At 36.9% G+C, this 23,925-nt stretch overlaps 2 protein-coding genes across 6 annotated transcripts in view; one reads left to right on the top strand and one right to left on the bottom strand.

Annotated features, from left to right (window-relative positions):
* The window catches only part of hmgcra (3-hydroxy-3-methylglutaryl-CoA reductase a), a 41,502-nt gene extending 27,968 nt beyond the window's left edge, over window positions 1-13,534 (top strand). Inside the window, exons 12-20 of the mRNA XM_072547872.1 lie at window positions 313-507; window positions 1,544-1,702; window positions 2,057-2,214; window positions 5,125-5,230; window positions 6,846-7,016; window positions 7,150-7,290; window positions 8,949-9,107; window positions 10,533-10,687; window positions 11,463-13,534. Of these exons, the coding sequence (XP_072403973.1) occupies window positions 313-507; window positions 1,544-1,702; window positions 2,057-2,214; window positions 5,125-5,230; window positions 6,846-7,016; window positions 7,150-7,290; window positions 8,949-9,107; window positions 10,533-10,687; window positions 11,463-11,517 (1,299 nt within the window). The 3' untranslated portion in view covers window positions 11,518-13,534. The remainder of the gene's footprint in view (window positions 1-312; window positions 508-1,543; window positions 1,703-2,056; window positions 2,215-5,124; window positions 5,231-6,845; window positions 7,017-7,149; window positions 7,291-8,948; window positions 9,108-10,532; window positions 10,688-11,462) is intronic.
* A 5,097-nt stretch (window positions 13,535-18,631) lies between these two features.
* LOC140453274 (ceramide transfer protein) overlaps window positions 18,632-23,925 on the bottom strand; it is a 112,134-nt gene continuing 106,840 nt past the window's right edge. For all 5 annotated transcript variants that reach the window (XM_072547831.1, XM_072547840.1, XM_072547854.1 and 2 more), the window contains 2 exons: window positions 23,222-23,358; window positions 18,632-22,156 (listed from right to left, as the gene is read on the bottom strand). In XM_072547831.1, coding sequence (XP_072403932.1) covers window positions 23,231-23,358 — 128 coding nt within the window. In that variant the 3' untranslated portion in view covers window positions 18,632-22,156; window positions 23,222-23,230. The remainder of the gene's footprint in view (window positions 22,157-23,221; window positions 23,359-23,925) is intronic.

The raw sequence follows: 23,925 nt of genomic DNA, 5'->3' as shown, positions 1-23,925 counted from the left end.
AAATTGGTAGCTATTTATTTCAATTTCAATAAACCTGCTAAAGAATAAATGTTAATGTAGAGCTCTTGTGATTAAATCTCTGGTAAGGTAGTCAGTCATAGAGTTCAACAGCACAGAGAAAAAGGTTCTTCAGTCCATTGAGTCTGCACCAGTTGAAAACCAGCATCTAACTATTCTGACTCCATGTTCCAGCACTTGGCCTTGCATCAGCATCACTAGCACACACACAAGAATGCTTGTAAAATGTGTAAGGTTATGTGAATGCTAATGATTTAAATTTAATTTCAAGTTTTTTTTTATAATTACATCCAGAGAGGAGCAAAATACCTTACTGATGCTGAGGTAATCCGTCTGGTGAATGCCAAACACATTCCAGCTTACAAACTGGAGACTATGATGGAAACTCCAGAACGTGGTGTGTTCATACGTAGACAAATCCTGGCTGAAAAACTGCCAGAAACTACTGCACTACAAATGCTTCCTTACAAGGACTATGATTACTCACTGGTAAGTCAATTCTTAATACTAGTGATTTGGAAGAGTGAGATTGAAAAGCACCTCCATATCTCAATGCGTTTTAAGAGTGAGCAGTTAGAGATCTGTGGAAAACGTATTCATCTTTTTTTCTCCGAATGAGGTAAACTGTTTTAAAGGAAAACTAGTTATAAACTTTAGAACATCTTCAATTGTATTTTTAAACTTTGACCAGTTTTAGTGATGCATATTTTAGTTTTCCAAGAATGAAATGAATAATTGTTGTCAAGATTTTCACTTGATGTGAAGGCAGGATATTGAGTTTGTGTGTGCAATTTTTAGTTCCCTTTCCTCTCAGTCAGTAGTGACTCAATCCTGCAACCGAGGGGTCTGTGGTAAGATTTTCGAATCAACCTGTTCAGAGATGTTATTATGTACTTCCCTGAAGCAGGAGGGACTTGAACCCCAGTCTCCTGTGGACATTACCACTGCACCACAAGAATCAGAGGTCTGATGGAGGAATATGACAACTCTACACATCTGTGAAACTCCAAACGTCTCTGTATTGACCCCTTTTTTTTTCCTTCAATGATTGTGGAATAGGAGATCAAATTTTATGTCAAGCTCCTTTCAGTTGTACTTCATATGTGTCTATTAACTTTTTAAATCATGTACTACCAATGGAGTTGACTTCCCTATTTCAGGTATCTGCACTTGATCTTGCACGCTTTGTGCGTGAAGTTTTTAATAAACTGGAGTGAAGTTTCTTCATGGCCTTCACTTGACATCCAAGTGGATACTGTCATCAAATGTTATTGACATGCATCCTGAAGTGGGAACCACTTGGTTAGTTTATTTTTACCCAGGGCTGTGAGACCATTTTATACCACCAATTGATTTCTGGAAAATTGAGTGAAACTGGGAATATCTAGATATGAATAAGTCATTTATTTAATCAGCTGAGCTTTTACAGGAGACATTTAAATCCAGGATTTGTAGTTTTGATTTTGAAAATTGAATTCCACTTTTAATATATGTGAATTTTACTTTGTCTAACCTGATCTGTTAGGTCATGGGCACTTGCTGTGAGAATATCATTGGCTATATGCCCATCCCAGTGGGAGTTGCTGGTCCACTTTTCCTGAATGGGAAGGAGTTCCAAGTGCCCATGGCAACTACTGAAGGCTGTCTTGTGGCGAGCACTAACCGTGGTTGCAGGGCAATATGTGTAAGTAGACGTAAACTTTTCCATTGTTACATCAAACAGATTCAGGAACGGTTCTTCCTCTCTGGTATCTGACTTTTGAATGGACCTCTTGTTAATGTTAATCTCTTTCTCTTTATGCCTCGGTAGCTATAAGATTATATCTTGCACTGTTCTAAACTGTAGGCCCTTCTATAGCACTATATGTCTCTAAAGCACATAAGATAATGCTTTTCACTCTATTTTGGTATGTGACATTTAATACATCAAATTAAATAAACAAAAATCAAATGCTTTAGAGTTGAGTACTAAATATTTTAATTTTTTAACTTTTTTTCATGTTAGTGCAACTAAATATTTTAAACTTTTCAATCTAAGCTGGGTGGTGGAGCGCGGAGTCGCGTTTTGGCAGATGGAATGACTAGAGGGCCAGTTGTAATGCTGCCAACTGCATGTGAAGCAGCAGAAGTGAAAACATGGCTCGAGACCCCTGAAGGCTTTCAAATTATGAAAGAAATGTTTGACAGCACTAGCAGGTGAGGTTTTGTGTATTCTACCATATTGGGTTGAGACTCTTGAATTTAAGATTTTTCTGTTATTCAGTGGTGTTAGGCTGTCATGAAGTGATGAGTCTGTTTCTGTTTCTTTTCCCTTTCCTCTTCCCAATTTCGCCCTGCTTTCTGCCTCCAAGGTCTTTGTTTCAATTACCTTGGAGTCTTCCAGCAGAATATACGGACTCCGAAATGTACACGTGGTTTTAAAATTTTAAGTATTGCTGCATTGTGTTTAAAATAAAATTCGATTTTGTATTTATACGAGACATTGTGAATTTCTGCAGTAGTTTCAACATAACCGTTGTATAACTTAAGAACATGGTTCTATTATGCGCCTGGAGGAAGTTATTTAAAGTGACATTAAATCACTGTATACCAGTTGTGTGACTAGAGTTTTGAGTTTGGTCTAGCTCTAAATCTAGTTTAAAGCAACTTCTGGCTTCTTTGGAAGGAAAAGATATCAGCTTCTCACTATTTGAATTTGAAACGGAGTACAACCCATTTCCACCAAGAATCTTTCAAAAGTGTCGAGAAGACAGGATGATTTTAAACATTTGGGAAACATCAATATATTCCTATTCGTGAAGAAGTCTCTGAATTTTAGATCAAATGTTTGGAATGTATGAAGTGCACATAGTACTCTGTCTACAAACCACAATTGTGATGAGAACAAAAGAACTAGGACCAGGCATAGGCAATTTACTCATTCAACCTGCTCCACCATTTACTATAGTCATGGCTACTTTCATCTCTACTTCCCTGTCTGCTTTCCTTAACCCTTTAGTAATGAGTTAATTTTTTTTTAAAAATCTGTCTCTCAAGTTTATTCAATGCCCTGGCATTCATTACACTCTAGGGTAGTGAATGTTATAGATATACACCTGTTTGAGTGAAGAGATTTCTGCTCCTCCATTTTAAGCTAAAGGGCAGAAAATTTAAAACTATATCCTGTCACTCTAGATTGCTCCACTTGGTGAATTATCTGCTGTCTACTTTGTCAATCCAGGGAACTATAAACCAGTGAGCCTGACGTCGGTGGTGGGCAAATTGTTGGAGGGAATCCTGAGGGACAGGATGTACATGTATTTGGAAAGGCAAGGACTGATTTGGGATAGTCAACATGGCTTTGTGCGTGGGGAAATAATGTCTCACAAACTTGATTTGAGGGCAGAGCAGTAGAAGTGATCTATATGGACTTCAGTAAGGCATTCAACAAGGTTCCCCATGAGAGATGGATTAGCAAGCTTAGATCTCATGGAATACAGGGAGAACTAGCCATCTGGATACAGAACTGGCTCAAAAGGTAGAAGACAGGGTGGTGGTGGTGGTGGTGGTGGTGGAGTGTTGTTTTTCAGACTGGAGGCCTGTGACCAGTGGAGTGCCACAAGGATCGGTACTAGGTCCTCTACTTTTTGTCATTTACATAAATGATTTGAATGTGAGCATAAGGGGTACAGTTAGTAAGTTTGCAGATGACACCAAAATTGCAGGTGTAGTGGACAGCGAAGAGGGTTACCTCAGATTAAAACAGGATCTGGACCAGATGGGCCAATGGGCTGAGAAGTGGCAGATGGAGTTTAATTCAGATAAATGCGAGGTGCTGCATGCTGGGAAAGCAAATCTTAGCAGGACTTGTACACTTAATGGTAAGGGCCTAGGGAGTGTTGCTGAACAAAGAGACCTTGGAGTGCAGGTTCATAGCTCCTTGAAAGTGGAGTCGCAGGTAGATAGGATAGTGAAGGCGGCGTTTGGTATGCTTTCCTTTATTGGTCAGCGTATTGAGTACAGGTTTTGGGAGGTCATGTTGTGGCTGTACAGGACATTGGTTAGACCACTGTTGGAATATTGCATGCAGTTCTGGTCTCCTTCCTATTGGAAAGATGTTGTGAAACTTGAAAGGGTTCAGAAAAGATGTATAGGGATGTTGCCAGGGTTGGAGGATCTGAGCTACAGGGAGAGGCTGAAAACAGGCTGGGGCTGTTTTCTCTGGAGTGTCGGAAGCTGAGGGGTGACCTCTTATAGAGGTTTACAAAGTTGAGGGGCATGGATAGGATAAATAGGGAAAGTCTTTTCCTGAGGTCGGGGAGTCCAGAACCAGAGGGCATAGGTTTAGGGTGAGAGGGGAAAGATATGAGACCTAAGGGGCAACATTTTCACACAAAGGGTGGCAAGTGTATGGAATGAGCTGCCAGAGGATGTGGTGGAGGCTGCAACATTTTAATAGGAAGGGTTTGGAGGGATATGGGTCGGACCAAAGGGTCTGTTTCCGTGCTGTACATCTCTATGACTCTACTAGGTTCCTGTCACACCCAGATCCCACTGCACCAAGGCATTTTGAACTGTCTTTATGTAAGTTCTTTTTACCAAAAATGGATAACCTTGCACTAATGTCCTTAATCCATATCCATTTATAAACTTCATATTTCTTCACTGTAACTGCCCACCTACTTTATTGTATGCACACTTTTTTTTGAGGATGCATACTCCAGAAAACCAAACAATGTATTTGCTGCTTCAGAAGTTGGAATGAGGCCCAGGAAGGATCAAAGAGAAATAGCATTAATCTGTTTCTATAGTGGTCATCTGTTTTCCTCTGCAGTCGACTCTGTCCAGTCCTTCCTTGTGTCTTTGTTAATCCTACACCACATCTTTCAGCAAGCAAGCATCAATTAGGTTTAATTTGCAAAGTTACCACAAACTCTCCTCAGCTCAGCTGAGACCTGGAAGATTCTGTCACCTATTCCAACCAGCAGAAATGTAGCCCTATAATCATTTGGAATTAAGAAACAAAACAATATTAACTGACTGCAACTTCTGACCTCTACAAATCAACTGTGGTTTACATAACAACAAAGTCGTCTTCCATTAAATCTTGCAATGTTTAATCTGCAGATATGCCCGGCTTCAGAAGCTGCAGATTGGGCTTGCTGGACGCAATCTTTATATCCGTTTTCAGTCAAAGACTGGGGATGCCATGGGCATGAACATGATCTCAAAGGCAAGTATAACTTTTTAAGATACTGGTGATAGTCAATAGGTTATGGAGTACTTGTGTGAAGAAACTGTGTATTAATATGTCGGAACAGGGCAGTGGGATGGCTAGAGAACAATGGACAGGTTTATTATATGGGGAAGTGATGCTATTAGCACTAGACCTTTTAAGCTTGAGACCCAGATTTGAATCCCACCATGACAGATGCTGCAATTTGAAATCAATAAAAAATCTGGAATAGATTGTCTAAAGAATCTGACTGTGAAACGATTGTTGTTTGGTGAATTATATGGGTTCATCGACAGCTTCCTTTTGTATAGGACACTATAATGTCCTTAAATAAGAAGGCCAAAATTGCACACTATTTGTGGTATGGTCTTTCAAAGCCTTGTATAAGTAGAGTGTAATATACTTTTATTTTTATGTTGATTTCCTCTCAACAATCATAGCTTTAGCTTTATTCATTAGCACTGTGCTTTCAAACTAATCTTTTGATTTGTGCATCAGAACACCTCAATTCCTCTGTATCTTAGAATTCCACAGTTGTTCTGGTTTTTGTTTTCATACTTTCTCCCAAAGTGAACAACTTAATGTTTTTCCACAACCTACTCATCTGGCAGATTGTTTACCTCTGTTCATCTGCAAACTGTCTTGACATGTCTATACTTCCCTATCTGTGGTAACATCTTCAAATTAAGCTTTTAGACCTTTTGGTCCCCTCAGCCAGGTCATTGGCATAAATTGTAAAATGCTAATGCCCCAGCACAGACACCTGCAGGACTCACTACTAAATATTTTCTGCCAATTAAACATCTATATGTACACACTGCCTTTTTACCAGACAGCCAGTCTTCTATCCATGAACACGTAAGACGGCGGCAGAGTAAGACACTCTAGCTGGAGCTCCTCTGTTCCACCTGTGCTTTTTTTTTCTGTCATTTCTTCCCCTCTCCTCCCTTCTTTCAGCGTCACAGGGTACCAGTGGCTGTAGTATGGTAGTCAGACCACACAGAGGTCCCCAGCGAGAGACTGTGATCTTTTGTTTTTAACTAGCCTTTTCTGACCTATGGTTATGCTATGTAACTTTTATTACTCTATTCCACAACTAAGGTGTGTACCTAGGTACCTTTTTTTTTGTACAAAGCTGGTGCTGTAAGTGGTGACTTAAGCTTGTTACTGTACTCTTGAGGACATGTGACAATAAAGCTAACTTAGTTCAGTAACCTTACAGACTCCCTTTAGCCAGTGCAAATTATTCCTCCTTTTAAAGAAATTCTTCAAAGAGCACCAAAAAAAAATGAAGTTTGGGGGAAAAAAAAACAAACAATGAGACAAGCCATCGACTTCCAGATTGCTGTTCTTAATCTGTAGTTTCTGAATATTATTTGCTTCGTCTTTAAGAATTCCATTACCTTTGTTTTAAATGTAGTAAGCTTCAGTCTGGCAAAGTATGTTGATGCAACAGTCATATAACAGGAAATAATATTGTGGATAGTACGAAAAGCAAAATGCTGTATAAATTGTATAAGCACGTGTTTATGTGGATTGGATGGATTGAGAACTTTTTACATATAATTCAGAATTTGGTATTAGGTTTGCTTTTTTTGCCTTTGTTTTATAGGGCACAGAAAAGGCGCTCTCCAGGTTGCAGGAAGAGTTCCCATCTTTGCATGTACTAGCAGTCAGTGGCAACTACTGCACAGATAAGAAACCTGCTGCAATTAACTGGATTGAGGGAAGGGGGAAGTCTATTGTTTGTGAAGCAGTCATTCCAGCCAAAGTTGTGTGTGAGGTATCTGTGTTCAATGTTTGCACAGTGCATGGTTCACATTTTCAATGAGATGTACACTAATTGATTTTTTTTTTAAACAAATCATTTGATTATAACAAGTAATTCGGTTCTCTCTGCATTTTGTTTTCTTCAGGTATTAAAAACTTCTACACATTCTCTTGTAGAAGTAAATATTAGCAAAAACCTGGTGGGTTCAGCAATGGCTGGAAGTCTGGGTGGTTACAATGCACATGCTGCAAATATTGTTACAGCTATCTATATTGCCTGTGGACAGGTAGGTGTAGGAATTTTTCTGATTTAGTTTACTGCATTTGCAATAGTACAGGTTTTGCAATAATGAAAATCTGCATTTCTTCAGTGAGAGCACTCTAAATATACTGGGAAAGGAGCTAGACCTGAAAAATTGAGATCCTCCTTAATTGTCTCAACTCAAACATGGTATTATATAGACTAATGGAAAATTTAGTCCAATGTTGGTGAAATCATGATTTCTAAAGCCATAGTTACTTTAATTGTCCTTTCAACTCTTTGGATTTTATTGATAAATATAGGAGTTAGGATATAGTATTGCAGCTGTAAGAGACTTTAGCGAGGCCACTTTTGGAGTACTCCATTCATTTCTGGTCACCCTGCTATAGGAAGGATGTTATTAAACTAGAAAAGAAGCAGTAAAATTTACTAGGCTATTGCCAGAATTGAAAGGTTTGAGTTATAAGGAGGGGCTGGACTTTTGTCCCTGGAGTGTCAGTGCTGAAGGGGTGACTTTTTATAGAGGTTTATAAAATGATGAAGAGTATAGATAAGCTGAATAGCAAAGGTCTTCATCACTTTAGTTTTGGACACCACTACCAAAGGGTATAGGTTTAAGATGAGGGGGGGAAAGATTTAAAAGGACCAAAGGGGCAACCTTTTCACCATGGTGTGTGTATGGGATGAGCTGCCGGAATACCTAAGATTTTTGGACAGGTACCCAAGCACAGACAAATGAGACTAATTAAATTTGGGGATAGCTGTTTGGCATGGATGAGTGGACTGAGGTTCTGTTTCCAGTGCTGTTTGATTACAAAATTATATAGTTAGAATCAAAGTGTGGTGCTGGAAAAGTCACAGCAGGACAGCAAACATCTGAGGAGCAGGAGAATCTCTTTTTTTGGGGCATAAGGCATTCCTGCTGAAGGGCTTTTACCTGAAACATTGACTCTTCTGCTCTTCAATGCTGCTTGCGCTGTTGTACTTTTTCCAGTGCCACCCTTTTTGACTCTTTACACTCCAGTATGTGCAGTCTCACTTTCTCCTATAGTTTTGTAATGACTGTTCTGAGTAGTGTCATTTTAACTAAACTTATTGTTGGTTTCCCTTTTTTTTAAAAACTATGAAAGCGTACTGTTATCGAAAAACAAACAAACAAGTGAGGCAGCAATGCAACCGCGGGAGATGGAGAGATCCACTTTTCCTTGAATTCTTTAAGACCATATAGTCCTTGTGCTGTTGGTGCATTGAATGCTGCCTGACACTTGCTAATCATGTTTTCCGTAACCACTGGATATATATCAACCATAAGCTCCAATTTTAATAACTCAATAAATTTACATTTTGTTTAACTTCTACAGCATATTCCAATATAACCATTCCTGTAGCTTGTTTGTTTCAGAAGTAGTATCAATGTCTCTACTCACCTTTTGATCTTAACTTCATGCTTTGGCTGACTGTATAAATAAGTACACCATTGAAATGGATAGAGGTCATATTTATAGTGGCAATGTTGCCCAGTAGTGCATATTTAAGGTTATGAAAGAACACAACCTGACATTAGTTTCTTGTATCACAAAATTTTACTAACCCACAAACATTTAATTCTGTACCCAGTAACTTGTGGATTACATCTGTTTACATACTGTATAAAAAGGTTGATACTACATGTTTCTAATTTAGGACCCAGCTCAGAATGTTAGTAGCTCGAATTGTATCACATTAATGGAATCAACAGGCCCCAATAATGAAGACTTGTATATTAGCTGCACCATGCCATCAATTGAGGTTGGAACTGTTGGAGGAGGAACCAACTTGCCACCACAGCAAACTTGCCTGCAGGTGAGGATTCATGTAAAGAATTTTTTTACTTTTTCATTAATTTTTTTGTTTCAATCTACATCAATTAGTACATGAAGAACAAATTAGTTTCAGTCAAATACTTGGCTGCTTCATATCCTGAGAGAATACATTATAACTACTTGTGCATTTATATGAAAATCAACAGCTAATTGCTTAGTGAGGAGTGATGCAAAACATTAGTGACCTGAAGTGTACAAAACCAGGCAATCCACGAAATTTTCAATATTCAAATCTTCAGCACAGCTTTAATTTCACATTTCTATTAGACAGTGATGGAGTTGAAATTAAGATAATTCAAATCTTTAATGTCTAGTGAAGTGAACAATCGGGCATATTCTGGACCAAAAGTAACTTCAATGTACTTGAACATTGGAACAAGAAATCATTGAAAGTTACAGTATAGTAAGGAAGATTTACTTTAGAAGGAACTAAACATAGGAACAGGAGTAGATCACGGTTGTAGATTACATCTGATCTACACCCATCTCCCATGTCTCTTGACGTCAACTTCTTCTGTCTTTAATTTGCTCAATGATTTACCTTCCACAGCCCTCTGTGGCAATGAACGCTAAAGGTTTGCCACCTGTGGCATTTTCTTAATCTGTTTTAAATGGCTTACCCATCTATGCTGCAACAGAATGGATAGTTAAGAAACTTGTGGGTTTTGTTTTTGACAGTTACAGGTCCCTGCTGCTTCGTCCAAGACCCTTTTTTTTTTAGCCAGGCCTGAGAGTTTATCCCCAGTTTCTGATCAGTCAGGAGAAACATTTACATCGATCCTGTAAGAGATCACCTCTTCTGCTTTGAAATGGTGAGGAAACTGGGTCCGAAAGAGAGGCTGCAATAAATGCTGGGTGAGTTACTAATGAGAAGGGTGAATGGTTTGAAGTGGGTTGGCTGTGCTGGGAGCAACCCATACAAAACGGCCTGGGGTGGTAGGATGGATACTGGACATGGGGAAAGGATGTTCATGTTCTCATTGTTACTCAGTGCTTCAAGATTCAAGGCACTATCAGCAGGCCTGAGTTAAACGTTGGCATAGGAACAGTATGCTGAAGTGGCAGGCAACTGGAAATGTAATTTTTTACAGCCACAAATATTATGGAAATCAGGATATTCCAGGCAATGTTTCATCTCCCCCAATGTAGAAAACCAGATTAGTAAAGTGCAGCTTCACTAGAAAGGTGTGTCAGGCCTTGGATAGTGAAGAGAGGTGGTTAATGAACAAGTGTTACACCTTCTGTGATTTGTGAGAGAAGAAGTGGACAGGGTCTCCCAGAAGGAGCAATCCCTGCAAAAGGTAAACAAAAGGGACATCTTTCTTCCAACCATTACCAAATTCCCCATTCTCCACATCTGCTTACACTATACTGTTCCTCAAATACTTCTACATTTTCTTCTTAGATGCTTGGTGTTCAGGGTGCAAGTCAGGAGTGTCCTGGTGAAAATGCACGGCAGCTGGCTGAGATAGTTTGTGGTACAGTAATGGCAGGTGAGCTGTCTCTCATGGCAGCCCTGGCAGCTGGACATTTGGTGAAGAGCCACATGATTCACAACAGGTAAATCATTTTCACTACATTGCATGAACTTGATTAAACTTAGTGTAAAGTAATTTTATCTACATGTTTTGAACACTGCCATTAATACTTGAGTACCATATCATTCAACCATTTATGGCTGTGGTGACAGTGGCTCAGGGGTTAGCACAGCTGCCTCACAGCACCAGGGACTCAGGTGACTCTGTGGAGTCTACACATTATCCCTGTGTCTGAGTGGGTTTCCTCCCACAATCTGAAGGTGTGTAATTCAGTCTCCCAAGGTTGGGATTGAACTCAGGTCCCTTATACTGTGAGGCAGTAATGCTAACTACTGTTGTCCTTGTACTGAGTAGTTTTCATGAGGCTGTCAATCTATGCAAGAGTGACAGATTACTTGCCTGTTTTGCTTTTACAAGATGCAGTTTCATGATTACCATTACGAAGACTTTTGAATCCTGAATTGCTAATCCAGTAACATTTGTACCATACACATTCCCTTGATAATTTGACAGGATTGATGCTAGAAGGTTACTTCCCCCTTTGTGGAGGTCTTCTGTTAGATGAAGAGAAATTTTGAAGGCTGTTATTCAATGGAAAAACTGAATAGTCTACTTATTTGTATGTTCAAAAGTACATACCTTTTACATTTTGCACTTATGGGAAGACAAATTTGATTAATCAAGAAGCCAGTACCAATTAATGGTGAAAAGAGAATATTTATTAACTAGATGCAGATTTAAACTGCCACTGTACAATAGGTTAAACTAATCTGCAAATGTTTTGCTTAAATCTGCAGGTCAAAGGTTAATCTCCAGTTGCTCCCCAGCAGCTGTACAAAGAAAGCAGCTTGAGTATGAAAGGGATTCACTATAAAAGACTGGCACTTGTACACTGGAAAGATGCTTTGGATTTTTGTTTAGAACCAAGGGACAACTTAGTGTGTTCATGACTTTGAAATTGCTGGTTTGTACAATTTTAACCAGTATTTCTGAAATGGAGTTCATATGGTCCCAAAGCAAAGATACCAGTATCCAGTAGTGTGCCCAGAAATCAGTGGTACAAAAGAGTAGCCTGCAGAACCTACAATGAGAAGAAACTGTAAAATGACCTTGTGAATGTTTGCTAGTTCTGCTTAATCATATTGTCTTAAACTTTGTCATAAGTTATTTGTGTTTTTTTTGATAACGTAGTTTCAAAGCTTGCAATAACCAGTCTTGAGTGAAAAGGTTTACTGGAAACAATTACTGCACTCGTTTGATTAAAAACAAATCCCTGGCTGCAGTTACTGGAGTAAGATTAATATTGGAACAGACTTTTTTTGAAAATTGTTCACTTTGTGTACTACATTTGTTCTTTTGCAGTCTTCAAGAGAAATTCAAAAGTAGGGAAGAGTTAGTACATGTAAATATCTGGAGAAGTCAAAATGCCTATACTGAGTTTTAACACACACTTTGAATTCAAACAATTAACTTTAGCCAAAAATACTACTACTACTACTTCACTGCTTGAATCAGATAAAACTAATCAATTTTCAAAATTTGGTAAAGTTCATGATATGAATAAGCCTTTTGGTGTGAATATTAGTCTGCGGATAATTGACCTGGAATTTCCTGACTGACCCTTTGTCTCAAACAGAAACCTCCTTAACCATCTTTGTGCTGTTTATGTCCTCTAATAGCATGAATTGAGCAGTTGTGACCAAGCTGTATTTTTGCCAGATGTTTAGCCACAACTGAACCTATAATTGTCTATCTTTTCTGTACTGTACATCATGACAAACTTAAGATTTCAAAAGGTTTTATTTATTTATGGTTGTGAATTTCATGACCCTTACCTATAGATTGTATTAGAACAAGTGTGAAGTTGGTACTTAATTGATTCCTGGCCAGTTGTTACAAAAAACTTGTTCATTCATCCAAAGTTGAATGATTTTAATTTTTACTCTTTATTATATTAACTCTCTAATTGCAAAGGTTTGCACACAATTAAGGCTGTCTTCTTTCAGGCAGGTACATTTTTTAAAGTTTTAAATTTCAGATACAACCATATCACTTATCTACCCCAGAAGTAGATAAAGATAGATATTCCAGTTTGTATGGTTAGGAGGGAGTGAACATTCCCTAAAAAAGGGACAAATCAGGGCAATCTATTTCTACTGGACACATATCCTCTTTACTAGTAGTTTCAAACAGCTAGTAGATGTAGATTGTTTATTCTAAGCCTTCACCTGCAGTTTTCGGGTGTTCTGCAATATTGTTGCTTAAGATGGATAAGTCATTGCATAATGTCAAACAGATTATTAATAATGATTTTACAAAGCAAAGACTAAAAATTCAACTGACATGGAAAGTGTATCAATAACCAACAGTGCTGTTAAGCCAGGGAAATAAGTTTTCAATCAAGAAATATTTTTCATTGAATTTATACACTACTCCAAAAATCAAAATGCAGCTTGAACAGCATACAATTGGAAACATTTGTCAAGTTTGATGTTATTCTTTCTGCCTCAGCAAATGTGAAACACCAATTTTTTTCATACTTTCCTGAGCTATTTTTTGAATGGTATGTTGGGCCATTTGTGTGGCAATGTCCTTATCCCTGTATCAGGAGGGCTGGGTTCAAGTTGCACCAGGTGTGTAACATCTGAAGAGGTTGATTCAAAAAATATGTAACTGGCTGTTTAGAGAGGCCCAAGACTTTATATGCTTGAAACTATATCAAAACAAAGACTGTACTGTGATGTATTGAAGTGACAAAAGTAATGGTTTTTGCTAATGAAAAGCAGATTGGAAGCAACTACCAGTATACCAATTCTAGTAAAAACGTTTACAATGTGAAAAATTCATTAAAATACATTTTTGTAAAAGACTTTTGATTTGAAACCTCATTTGATAGAGACTAATACTCGATACAAAATCAATCTACACTGGTTTCATACTATTGCTGAAGAGAGATTTCCTGATTAGTGCAGGAAAATGAAAGAATGCCAAATTCCAGATGATAACAATTGTTAAATAAGTGATTGGTCATAGTATTGCCATGGAGAAAGGAAAACATACTAGAATAGTTCCAAAGGGGAGATATATTGGAGTGGAAACATGAAGCATTTCTCTTTCCACAGATACCTGCTGAGTTTCTCCAGCACACTATGCTCTGCATTTACTTTAAGGAACATTGATCAAATCTTTCAGTCATGAGCACTCAAATTTATATATTAGGTGTAAGATAATAACCACTTCATGATGGAGATGCTTTAGTTACTCTTCATGATTTTAATTTTCTCCATCAGTTGGAATAGTGAGACCAAGAAATGTTAAGCAGTTACCTATCAGAGGAGGGGAAGCTCCAAGTCACTTGCATTTGAATACCAAATCTGGCCCCCTCACACGATGTTTTAGTAAAAGATTCCACTTGAAAATACAAACCTATTTCACTACTTCTGATTCTGTAGGAAGGGAAAATGATTCCAAAAATGAAAATTTTGCAAATGCACAAGAATTCAAGGTCACCAGCAAGAAATGTTCATAAATCATGGAAAATGTTTTACAGACACCAAAAATAGACATTTGTTATACAATCTTATAATGGAGCTAGACAACTGGAGTCCTTTAAACAAGTGAAATAACATTATTTGATTCTGATTTTGACCCTAGAAAGTAAAAAGGTTGAGGCAATACAAATGTCACTCACAGATAAAGTGGAAATAGTGAATAGTTTTGCAACCATTAGAGAACTCAGGGAAAAAATTGGTCTGAATGAGAAAGAAAGTATATCAAGTAAAACGGAGTACTTTTTATTGTGAAAATAGCAAACTAAGGAAAAGGGAAAAACTAGCCACTAAACTAGGTCTGGAACAAATAGGCTACGTTTAAGCTGCAATTTGAGAGATGAAAGAATGTTAAGCCAATATAATATTAACACTGGGTAATCATTTGGAAGCCATATATAGCAAGTCAGGCACACAAATAAGTAATGCTTGCCAGAGTGGAAGCAAGTCATCCTTAACAATGAGGAACTGCCAAAGAAGTTTGCTAAAAGCAGTAAAGGATATTACACCATATTTTACTTGGATACAGGCCAAGTAACAAAAGAACAAGTTTTTGCAATGCATTCAATTCTCTAATAATGCTCTAAACGAAAATTATTTGCCACAATCATTTATTTTTGTACTAAAAATGAACTGCAGATGCTGGAAATCAAAAAACCCCAGAAATTAGTGGAAAAACTGCAGGTTTGTCAGCATCGAAGAGAAAAAGCAAAATTAATGTTTTGGGTCTCATTCCAAGAGGAGTTATTGGGCCAAATACTAACTCTACTTTCTCTTCACAGATGCGGTCAGGCCTGCTAAGTTTCTCCAATTTTTTTTTAAGAAACATTTTTATGCCTCTCTTTATGGTCTCCATCTTTCTTAGTCGCAACAGCATTCCCTACTAAAAGTGGCAGTTAACTCAGTGAATTTCTCATGGAAGTTAGGAACAGGCAACAAACACTCGCTTTGCCAGTGATGCCCACATATCATGAAAGTTAAAAAAAATCATCTTTTGAGTTACCATTTGAAGGCCATAGAGAAAGTTCTTAAAACAAAAACATGAAATTCAGCTGATACTTTTACCACAATGGACATGTTAAAAGCTCTTTAATTCTCTACCCTTCAATGTATAATTATTTGATAAAAACCAAATGTCATTCAAAATTATTTTTGAAAAATAATATTTTCAAAGATGCTTTAGAAAGTATTTTTAAAGAATGTTGCTGGATAGTGGCAGATTGTGTCCAAAATGTGCAAACTTGAAGAGGAGAAAAGTACTTTCTAAATGGGTACCATACACCAATTGTACTCAAAAGTAGAAGCTTAGTCCTAGCCACAAAATATATGGGTTTGCATCCAAAGCTGAACAACAAAGTCTTTCACCTATGGTATATGCACAAAAAACTTGTTAGGATTTCATTATATGATCTCAATCATCCATTATCAACATGTTTATTAAAAGCAAACAAGTGTTTAGAAAAACAACAGTACTTAAATAATTAAAAATGTAAACTTGAACACTAAAAAAAGACATTGCTGGAGAAACTCCAGGATCACTGGATTCAAAACATTAACTGCTTTCACTACTCAGATACTGCCAGACCTGCTAATTCTCTCCAGCAATTTGTGTGTGTTTCAGACATTCAGCTTCTACAGTTTAAGCTTGAACATTGTTGCACCATAGTTCTCTTCAATAATTCCAAATTTCTGAGAGAAATAAAGCAATCATTAATTCAAGAAAGTTTAAAGATCAGGGCACATTCCAAATTTAAGTCCAACTTTTTTTTCATTGATGTCCTTGCAACCATTGAAGAACTTAAAGTATTCTTCACAATTAAATCTACAGCACTGACTGAGCTGGCCTGCACAGCTCATTTTCTACTCACACACAATGTTCATGTTTCATCTTCAAGTGACAAGAGTTCCCCAAATTAGCAAGACACCAATGAAAGAGTAACTCATGACTGAGCTTGAATTTGTGTCTTAATTTTCAAGCAATGACCATCTCCAGCAAAAACAAAATACCAAATCAACGTTCAACAGCATTAACATTACTGAATCCCTACTATTAATACCTTTGGGGTTATCACTGATCAGAAATAGAATGGGACTAACTGTTCTATGTGGCTAGGATTCCTTCAGTGAGTAATTTAACCCAAAACTTTGTAAGGCCTCACCATCTGCAAGCACAAATCTGCACTGGTGCCCTTTCACTCCCCATTGATGGGCAGAGGCAGAAGAGTGTGACAGTCAGTAAGATGGTAACTCACCAATGTACCTTCCAAACCCACAACCTTGACCACTTAGAAGGGGTGCAGATTAATGGAAATATCACCACCTGCAAGTTTCACAGCATCCTTCACTGTTAGGGGAGAAACTTGCAGGATTTTGATCATCCAAAAGCACTGTGCAAGTCCCTATACTGCAGGCAGCAGCTCACCACCACATTCACCAGGATAATTCAGGATAAGCAAATTCCAGCCAAATTAGCGATGCTCTCACCCCATGGATGAACAAAGGAAAATGCTGACACCTGCCCTTAAAGAATCCACGTTGCAAGAATAGAAAACATTATTAGAGTTTAAAGGATTGAAAAGGCAGAAAGACCATCTAGACCAACGTAAAAACAGAAAATGGAGATACTCAGGAGATCAGGTATCTTTGAGAAGAGAATAACAAAGTTAATATTTCAGGTTGCTGATCTTACATCAGAAACTATCATGGCCAAAGTCACCAAATTCCAAGGCACTGGCCTAATTACAATTTCATTCAAAATATTAAGCGCTCAAACTAAGATCCTTGGTTTATTAAAAATTGCAATAAAGTATCAAAACATTCACCTTTGTCGGACTCACTGAATACTTCTCACCTGTATTTTCTTGATCAACTTCACTCGAACTATTGTGCTGCCATCAGCACGTAGCACGTAGAGTGGTCTCTATCTGTGCTGTGTATTTATAAAATGTCAGAGATACAACACTAATTTGTATCCACTATTGCTGATGCAGAAAGCCCTTGCCTTGGCAGGTGAAAGATGGACTGAAGATTTGATTCCCTTGTTAAGGATTCAGATTTTTCAAAAGCAACTTAAAAGAAAATTCCGAACAAACACTGAGCACATGTGGCAAAGGTTCTAATTGGAGAAGATTTCACAGATAAAATACCCAAAGAAACTACCAATTCCAAAATCTGAATCCTATTCATATATGTATTGAAGATTATTATACTGTGGTACCCAGAGTGTTTATCCACTCATTTACTAAAAAGTAGAACTTTTCCAAAAAAGGAACGATCAATTGGGAAATTAAAGTGCAGAATCAGGGTGGTGGAATATCACCTATGTTTATTGAAATAAATCAGAGATACTTCAGCCTATCATCTTAGGTTTCATCATCTCTCACCATTTTTTCAGTTACATAGGGTGTTTAACCCACTGAAGCCACAGCAGAAAAAGACGGCACTGCTTATTTTACTGAACGCAGGTAAATAAAATACTTCTAACTCACAGCAATAAGTAAATTTAACAGTCTTGACCGAAAATACCACCACTCCAAACAGGTTATGATTTTTTTTTTTAAAAATCACAATAGATGAATAATCTTTATATTTCAGTAGTGATAGGTAGAAGACAAATTGAATGATGTATCTGTGACATAGAAAATATTTCTCGCAGTTCAAACATATTTAACCATTAATTTTGAGTGCATTTTACTCATTTTCTTCCAGTATCTCCCCAACCTGAAGGTTGTTTTCAAACCAGTTATGAATTACACAGAAGCTGCTTCATAAGAACATCCCTGAAAAGAGCTCCTCATTCTTCAAACAACATTTCCTGCAGAATTTTCCCAGAGATAATGGAACCAGTTATGAATTGCAAGGAAAAAAACTAAACTGACTACTCTGCAGTCAGCTCTTGGCAGAGTTAAAAGTTCAGATATGAACCTTAAACCGAACATTTGAAATCATAATCTAGGCTGACATTTCATTACAGTGAGGAGACCTGCACTGTAGAAGTGTCACCTTTTAAATTAGACATGAAAACAGACATGCCGTGCATGAACCCTAGGGTGGATATGACATAACATCCTTCAAAGATCATCTTTTTCCTGGTATCCTGACCAGTCCTCACTCAACGCATCACTCAAATATAATGTAGTTGTTTATCCAATTGCTGTCTATGGGACTTCATGCAATTGTTTTTTTCTACAGTAGTGATTACAATTTGAAATCCATCATGCGGAGAAACAAAATGCAATGCTAAAGTCATGAAAGGTACAATTACATATGTCAAGCTCTTATTCCCAATCAACTATCATGTCATCTTCATGAGGGAATACTGAAGTGGAAACTGATCAATACACTTACGTTGTATTGAAACTGCAAGAATTTACTATTTATTCATAACTAACATTTCCAAAAAAGACAGACAAAATATCCAAGATATTCTATAATGTTTTAATACTTTTCACTTTTTAAATACTGGATTTTAATTTGTGATAACATGGAGGAACTAAACTTTATAAACTTATCTTTTGCACATTGCTGATTGGAAAAACTGTTTTACAGTCCAACATCACAGACACATATTAACCAGTGTTTTGCTGTACACAAAGCTAAATCAGGATATAAAGCTTTCATAAAACAAATCTCTGACCACATTCTACACACTCAATAGATTTTGAAATAAAAGTCAATTTTTTAACCTGTAAATGACGTGTTTTTACATTCCAGAAACATTTCAATACTTTACAATCCCCTTTTAGTGTAATCACTTTATACCAGAATAATTTCAAAATTACATCACATTTAGTGCAATTGTGACTAGCAATATCAAGTTCTATACACGTAAACTTCCCAATTTATTAAAAGTTAGCTCAATTTAGCTTAACAGGTTTTTAACCTGGATCATTGCTAAAGTTCTCATTGATAAATTAGTCAGGTATATAACAGCTTTTCATTTGGAATAATCAATTAAATTTACAGTTTCCCCCCACCAAGTTCCCGATAATATGTTGGTTACTCAGTGTTGAATGCAAGGGTTTTTAAACAACCTGAAATTAACAGTTGCTGAAAGTAAGCAGCATAATAAACCAGTTAGTTCTGTAAACTACTGAACCTCATGTTAATGTAGAATCCAATACATTACTCATTTATGCAATTGTGACAACAATCTCCATATTTCCATTCCCATTTGTAACTTTTTGCACAAATGAAAACCATTACTACACAGGGCGGACAAAAATAATTTCCACGACAAACAAAACATCAAGTTAAATTATCCCAAAAGCTTAAAACCTGGTCGGATGTAAACTTTTCATATATATGCTAATCGTAGAATTTGAGTTTACCTAACTTATCTTACTAATGTTTGTAGTAAGGTGCTCTTATGCGTGGTATCCCTCAAAACACAAATATTCCCCTTTTTTGTTGAAAAAAATGAATGCCAGAAAATTGTCACATGATGGAGGTGAACTTCTGAGATTTGCCATGAGTGCTCTGCTTCAGGACTCCCAAAATATGACACTGCAATGTTAGGCCTCACTTGCTGTACTCCACAACCAACACTATTCCTTTACGATAAACATCACCCACTGGGGTGTATCATTAACACGATTTCTGAATGCTAGAGGTATCCAAACCGATACAAAGAGGCCACACAATATCCAATTTACTGCCTTAATTCTGGTTTTCATGTTTATTTTAATACCTGCAACTGGAATATCAATTTTATATAAAATTGTTCAAGGAAATAGGGAAATTCTTGCAAGAAATAATCCCTTTTTAAAGTATTACTTGGAAGACAAAAGTTTAAAGTTGGAGGGCACAGAGTCAAAAAAAACTGATCCAGTTAGCAACTTGGATGTGTTTTTTGGGTGAGGGACTAGTGGAGCATATCTATTTAAAAACAAATTTGCACATAGTTGGAATTGTAATAGCTACTTTAGGAAGTGCACTGTGAATTTAATTTCATATCCTCATCAAGCAACCAACTAGCATCGACTTCTCCCACATTCCCTCAATGTCAAAGCAGACAAATCATCCAGTTTTCTGCATTTTAATGGTACAGTAGGTCCACATAACCAGTTAATCTGGTTGAATAGAGCAAAACCATTGCATTCAAGAAAATCTTACTTCCTGTTGATTTATTGTTACTTATTACAAATTAATTTTAAATACAGTTATGAAGTGCATTTGGTGAAGTATGGAGCTGATCAGAAAAATTTTTATTATATAAGTTTGGATTTATAAGGTATAGCCTAGAAATTCAAGGATAATTTAAGTATAAGTGTTCTCGATTAATCTTCACGACACAGTATTCTTACATACCAGCTTTCTTAAGAATCAATTTACTGAGTGCATAACAATCCTCAAATTTAGGCACTTTCACATTTGAATCTGTTGTCATATATACACAATAGTGTTAGCGATGATCTTGTGCTGCAAAAATAAAGTCTGCTGGTCAAATTATTGATATTCATATGCTTATATTAGTTATAATAACCAATTATTAATATTAAATGGTTTATGTGACTCTAAATGCTAGACTTATTAAAATAAAAATCAATTCTTAACCGCAAAACAAGTGGGGAACATTGTAAAGTTGTGCACAACTTTACAATGTTGTGAACAACTTCACAATGAAAGATTTCTGGAATCCAGCAGTCATAAAAACTAAGTCTAATTTTAGCTGCATCCAGTAACAGACACGGCATAAAAGTATTATATGGAAATCAACAGGAAGAAAGAAAAGGTCTGCACAGAATTTCATGGGAATTGAGGTTCTACAAAGTAACATATCAACAGCATATAAATGTATTCCTGAAACACAACTGGCTAGTTCTGATTAAATATCAGGAACAACACTTATTTCAATTCAGAACAGATTTTGCACAATTGCATTAATGAACAGAAGGTGTGCACCTTTTGAAAGTAGTGCGCGAACAATTTATGCAATGGGCTTCACCTAAGCTTAGCTGGCGTACCTTATTCACAATAATGCACACCCCTTCTATCAATATTGCTTAAAACAGTCAGTCATTCACCTTTCAACAGTATGTCTACACTGGTCATAACTAAAACTCCAATCTGTTACAACATGAAAAATCCTTATTTGACATGTTTCAAGTAATCCTCCTTCCAGCCCATACCATCATAAAAGATTTCAGAACTTTCAATTACAATGGAAAATACATATGTAACAAATATACAAACTAAAAATGCAGTAGAAATATAGTTTGTAAACAAAACAGAAATAAAGCTTTTCAAAATCTCCATCAGAACTAGACGTTCTTCATGGGAGATCGTAAGAAAGAGAAAGGGCAAATGCCAGAGGTCAAAAGGGCTTAGACATCCCTGAATTAGTTTTATAAGAAATCAGTTTCGATGTTAGAAGCTAGGACTGGCTTTAGACCAGAAAAAGAATGTAATGAGTTCAGTGATTATAGAATGCTAATTAGAAAGACTTGAGTAAGACTTAAAGAAAGTACACCTTACTGTAGACCCCAAAGATGGCAAACATTTGAGCAACTTAAGATCACAAATTCGGTTTGTTTGTTGCAAAAATGTTGAAATTTTGGCCATGATTATGTAGGCCTACAACAACAAACATGCTTTTTTTTAAAAACAATTAACGCCTTCAACTTATTGTTTTTGATCCAGAATGAGATTGTTTTTGTAAAAAAATGCTTGGTTAAATTGTAAACAGCAGATGAACTTCACATACAGATGAACTACACACAGATGCTAAAATGGAACAGATCAGCCGCAGATGTCAAATGACAGCCTACATCAATTAGATGCAGACTGAGGACTGCGACTGGCTTATGAGGGGGAAGAATGCTGGAAATTCAATGCATCAGCATGAAGTCACTGTGATCCTCAAGCGTAGGAGGGCACCTTTTTGTCTCATGTTGGTCGCTGGGGAAAGCATGGTAGAAACAGCAGCAAATCCATGCTGAAAACTAAAAGGCACAAGATGAATTACTTCAATATTACTATGACGACTGTTTGAACATGCTATTTGTATACTTCCTTAAACACAAGAACAGTTTCATGACAAAATGGAACATTAACGTAGGGTATTTTTATTCTCAACCTCCTAAATCCATTAAAAACTATTTCATTATAGAATCTTCCTCACATTATTCATCTGTAAAATACCATGGGCCATTTCAGGCAGTAGAGTAGTGGTGATATCACTAGACCAGTCAACCAGAAACCAAGGTTAATGATAAATTTTAAATTCAATTTAAAAATTCAAAAGCAAGTCTCAGTTACAGTGAATACAAAGCCATTATTAAAAAAAAATCCACCTGGTTCACTAATGTCTTTTAGGGAACAATAAATGTCTGGAATTGAGTGTCAATGACACCACAAAACCATTGCTGTTTCCCTTTAGGGAAGGCAACAGTCATCATTACTTGCTCTGGCCTACATGCGACTCCAAACCCACAGCAATATAGTTGAATCTTAACTGCCTTTGGTCAATTATGGATGAGATATAACACTGGCCTAGTCAGTGACACCCACATCCCATGAGGATTTTTTAAAAAATTGCCATATTTACCTTGTCTGGTTCCATGCCTACAGCAATATGTTTGACTTCTAATTGCCCTCAGAAACACCCGAACTTCGTTCAATAGTAGTTAGGAATGGGAAACAAATGCTGATTTTTCAAGCAACTCATTCCATTAACAACATTTCATAGAATGATTCATTTGTATCAGTGATTTTGTAGTGAAATTATACTCTGCTCTTCTTCCTTGAAGTATCTATCCCCACAAAGTGCAGTTATCATTCAGGGAGCAAGGAACATGTTTTTAAAAGCTGGATTAATTCTAATAAGGCAGTTTATATACTCAGAGAATCTTCAGAGTTAAACAACTAAAACAACCCAACATCTATGAACTACAATCTTCAAATTTCATGATTTCAGTTACTAAAACATTAAGTTGTTTATTCTCACGTTCCCATTGGCATTCCCATTTTATTGGCATTTCAATAGAAATAATAATGTTACACTATACCTCTAGATACTAGAAGAGAATATCTTTGCCTGCAGTTTTCTCCTGTACATAGGATGTGAAACGTTTGAGGAATTTGGGATATTCACGTTTTGCAACTGCTCGAAGTACTGATGCTGGCGCCCATCCTCCAGGATTTACTAAGAACAAAAGAAACAATTTAGTCACCATTTATTGGACAAATTAGACAGTTTAAAAAAAAGACAGAACAAAATGATGCACCTCCAATATTTTAAACAATGTCAAAAGTTTATTTAACAAATTAAAGATGCTACATGGAAACATTTACAGAATGCCCATTTAAAAAAGCATCCACTATATCAAATCATAATGCAAGGCCAATCTTACATTTCAAAACATACTATTGTAAAGATCACATCTCGCTATTTAATTATTCTTGGAGTTATGGACGAAAAGAGGAAGATACTCCTTCAAACCAAGGAGACTGTGTAAAGTGATGGCTGGAGTTCTAAAAATCATATTTACTGAAGCACACAGTTATAAACAATGCTATATTTTCCCTGGGAACACTGAGACCAAAAGCAGATGTCACAGAGCTAAGGGATGCCTGCTTGACAACACTGTTTAGACTGGTTCTTAAGGAGGCGACCATAGCTTGTGTGAGGTTGGTGCTGCAGAGAACCATGCAGCCCAGAAAGAGAAAGCATTAAAAAACCCACTGTCTCCCTTTGTCCTGCATGGGGGCC

Source organism: Chiloscyllium punctatum, chromosome 2 (genome assembly GCF_047496795.1).
Source record: "Chiloscyllium punctatum isolate Juve2018m chromosome 2, sChiPun1.3, whole genome shotgun sequence".
NCBI lineage: Eukaryota > Metazoa > Chordata > Chondrichthyes > Orectolobiformes > Hemiscylliidae > Chiloscyllium > Chiloscyllium punctatum.
Note: the sequence above shows the minus strand (reverse complement) of the source record. Positions and strands in the feature narration are given on the sequence as shown.